We start from the raw sequence: 3,913 nt of genomic DNA on the forward strand, positions 1-3,913 counted from the left end.
TTAATATTTGATATTATCCAGATATATTTTAGACCGTGAATGCTGTGAATTACTTGATTTTACATCTCCAAATCAGTGATTGAGATTCCCCAACGAAATTTCACTCAACAAATGATTATTTAAATCCCGTTCACAATACTTTCTCCCAAGAAAAAAAGGAAAAAAAAAAAAACTCATGTTAACTCTTTTTCTCAAGGGTGTGCAGATCGTGATTCTGTTTTTTTATTTATTTAAATGCCAGCGCAATAGCAAAAGATAACCCAAAGTAAACATGCCAATATACAGGGCGATGAGAAATCGTCTATAAAGGACATAGACAACATCAAGTGAAATTCAAGTTATTTGCAAGTGTTCTATCAAACAGCTGCTTCATACGACAGCAATGATGATGAAACCAACTGTTTTGGTGATGTTTTTTATGTTCTGTTTAATGGGGATAGGAGATGCAGGGAGGTACGAACTTATAAACCAGATAGATGTTCCATTATCAGCAAGTTATATATGGGATGTTTACAGTTCTTCAGATCTCCCTAAGCTCATCGTTAAGTTACTTCCCAAAGTGTTCGACCGGATCGATTACATAAGCGGAAATGGTAGTGTCGGCACCATCGTTAGCGTTGTTTTAACCCCTGGTATATTCTGACCAAATCCTTTATTTCTTTCATATGTACTGTTGTTTTTTATTTTCGTTTTTTTTTTAGTACGTGGTGCGTAATGCATAAACAAGCATATCCACTGCTTGAGATTGCATTCAAAAATTTGGTAGATTTGAATCTTTATCTAACTACTAGCAGTTGAATGTTCTCAGGGTCAACGCCACAAATGTACAAAGAGATCTACCGGACAATAGATCACGTTCGTCTTGTAAAGGAGGTACAACAAATTTCAGGAGGGTACCTAGCTATGGGTGTGACATATTACATGGATAAGGTCGAAGTCATTCCTACCGATCCCTACTCATGTATCATCAGATCCACAACGGAATATGAAGTTCCGTATCATCTTGCTTATAAAGTCAACTCACTAATTATTAAGGGTCTTGTTCCGGTGGCTAAAGCCATTGCAAAGTATGTTCTGGAATTTGGAGATATTCATAGAGGTGTGCAGTCAGAGGACGGAGTAGTTGCAGCAGATGACGGACGTTGCTCCGATATTGGGCGCAACATGTTGATAAGAGGGGGTCATGCGGTTGATGCAGCAGTTGCAACATGCTTATGTTTGGGCGTTGTCTATCCAATGTCAAGTGGAATAGGAGGTGGTGCCTTCATGGTGGTTCTAAATTCATCAAATTCAAAAGCCCAAGCTTTTAATTCAAGAGAGACGGCACCTAAACTTGCATCTAAGGTTCAATCTTAGTCCCTCACTTCCATTTTAGTACTTATCTATATATTCAGCGATTCCTTATCAGCTTGTACTGTTAAACAACATAAACAGGATATGTATGAAAAGAACATAACATGGAAGTCCAAAGGTGCGAGTTCAATGGGTGTTCCGGGTGAAATAGCTGGGCTTCATGTAGCATGGTCGATATATGGGAAATTGAACTGGAGTGATCTTTTTCAACCTGCCATTAAACTTGCAAGAGATGGTTTTGTAGTCTCTCATTTCCTCGGGCTGGGCATTAATAAGAGCAGAGAAATGATCGAGTCCGATTCTAATGGATTACGTAGAGTGTTCATGCCTAACGGGCGGTTGTTGCAAGCGGGAGATACTAGCTATAACAGAAAACTTGCGGACACTTTAGAGACACTAGCAAAGGAAGGACCTTCGGCATTTTATAACGGGGACCTAGGAAAGAATTTTGTTAAGGATGTGCAGGCTGCTCAAGGAATTGTAACAGAGGAGGATTTGAGGAACTACGTAGTTAATATAACTGATGTTGTGACAACTAATGTCATGGGTTTCACCATACTTGGGATGCCTGTTCCTTCAACTGGTATTCTTGGGATTTCTATGGTATGTAAAATACTGTTTCTTTGTTTTTCTGGCTGAGCGATTGAGTTTTCGGGTAGCTAATTTGGGTTATTGCTGATACCTGCAGGTTCTAAACATTTTAAGTGACTACGGGCCAAAATTAGAATTTATCAAGACTCCATTGGGTCTTCATCGATTAATTGAAGCACTAAAGCATATGTTGGCGTATCGAATGAACCTCGGTGATCCATACTTTGTCGACATAAAAAAATACCAAGACAATATGCTTTGTCCATCCTTTGCAGCAAAAATTCGAGAAAAAATAAAAGATGATACCACCTTACCCACCAATGACTATTTACCCCAGTAAGAAACATTTACTTAAACACTATTACATAAGCAGCATTGGCTAACTTTGTGATATAACTAATTATAAATAATTCTTGTGTGGTGATTTGATAATCAGATGGGAACAACTAGATGATCATGGAACCACTCATTTTAGCATCGTTGATAAACACAGAAATGTGGTATCAATGACGGCAACCATTAATCATTATTTCGGAGCTGGCGTACTCTCCCCTTCAACAGGTATCATTCTTAATAATCAGATGGATGATTTCTCTGCTCCCAACGATAAATTCGATAAAGAAGGCAAACGTAAATTTCCTCCGGCACCATCGAATTATATCGAAGGAAACAAGAGACCCTTATCTTCTATGAGCCCTCTAATTATTCTCAAGGTAAACTAAAATTTTCTTTCTTGTGATTCCAAATTAGCTTATTTTTCAAAGCCATGCGACCTTATTCAGAACTTTTTTTTTTTGTTTTTTATATAGGAGGATCAACTAGTCGGAGTTCTCGGAGCTAGCGGTGGGATTAACATAATCCCCGCAGTTATTCAAGTGTTGTTGAACCACTTTATCAATAAGATGGATCCTTTGTCCGCTGTTAAACAACCGAGGGTTTACCATAAGGTATAAAGTGTCAACATAAATTATTGAAAATTATAAATGAAATTATTGGGATAATCTTCTCATTTCTTAAAAAGTTGCGTCTCCTTTTATGTACAGGTAGTACCAAATGAGGTGTTGTATGAGAACTGGACAGTGGTTACTGGTGAACACATACAACTTTCACAAGATAACATCTCAATTTTGAGAGGGAAAAAACATAATTTGACACAAACGGCAGTCGGAGCAATTTGTCAATTTGTTGTGCAAAAGGAAGGAATACTTACTGCAGTTAGTGATCCAAGAAAAGGTGGAAGGCCTGCTGCGGTTGTACCTGAATCTAGTCATCCGTATTTTATGTAAAGGCAATTGGTCAATATTTTGATTGTTATGCTAGTTTGAGGTCGTAGTAGTGTTTCAATAAATTTCCGATTTGATTAGGATTATGGTCTGTCGGGTGATCTCCGTAGATTTTAATGGCCAAACTACCCTTTCCTTCAAGGTTATACAGATGCTGATATAGCAAATTCTATTCACAAAATTGGTTAAAAAGATCAAAATCAACAATTCCTGGATGAAAAGGACATTTAGATTTTGATACTGTTTAAATGGACAAAAATTGTAAAAATAGCAAGGATGTAAACAGTTTCATTCTACCCATTTTCATATATTTTTTTCATTTTTAATTTACATCAGGATGCATCCAGTTTCATCCTTCCTATTTTTTAAGTTTAAGTCTGGATGAATCCAGTTTCATCCTTGCTATTTTTTTAGTGTCCATTTCACCCATAATAATTTTTACTCGTCCATTTGAACCATGTTTTAAAAATATTTGGACAAATGACCCATTTTCCGTATTCTATTAGATAAACAAGGCCTAAGCATTATTCACATTGGTTCGGTTTTAGCCCCATCTGCATCCAGTCAAGTTCATGACGGATTTATAATTTCATATCCACAACCAATAGATTTACATTTGATGGAGGCGCCCGTGATTTGATTGGTTCGATTTTTAATTTGGTATATGTATTCGCATTGGTTCAGTG

General features: G+C 37.1%; 1 protein-coding gene across 1 annotated transcript; it reads left to right on the top strand.

Annotated features, from left to right (window-relative positions):
• Positions 1-460: 460 nt before the first annotated feature.
• LOC113339244 (glutathione hydrolase 3-like) lies at positions 461-3,466 on the top strand. Its single transcript, XM_026584549.1, has 7 exons — positions 461-632; positions 809-1,344; positions 1,435-1,956; positions 2,042-2,280; positions 2,381-2,657; positions 2,754-2,891; positions 2,988-3,466. Exons 2-7 carry the CDS (start codon positions 823-825, stop codon positions 3,228-3,230), a joined length of 1,941 nt encoding a protein of 646 aa, XP_026440334.1. The 5' UTR covers positions 461-632; positions 809-822; the 3' UTR covers positions 3,231-3,466.
• Positions 3,467-3,913: the final 447 nt, after the last annotated feature.

This window comes from Papaver somniferum, chromosome 1 (genome assembly GCF_003573695.1).
Source record: "Papaver somniferum cultivar HN1 chromosome 1, ASM357369v1, whole genome shotgun sequence".
Classification (NCBI taxonomy): domain Eukaryota; kingdom Viridiplantae; phylum Streptophyta; class Magnoliopsida; order Ranunculales; family Papaveraceae; genus Papaver; species Papaver somniferum.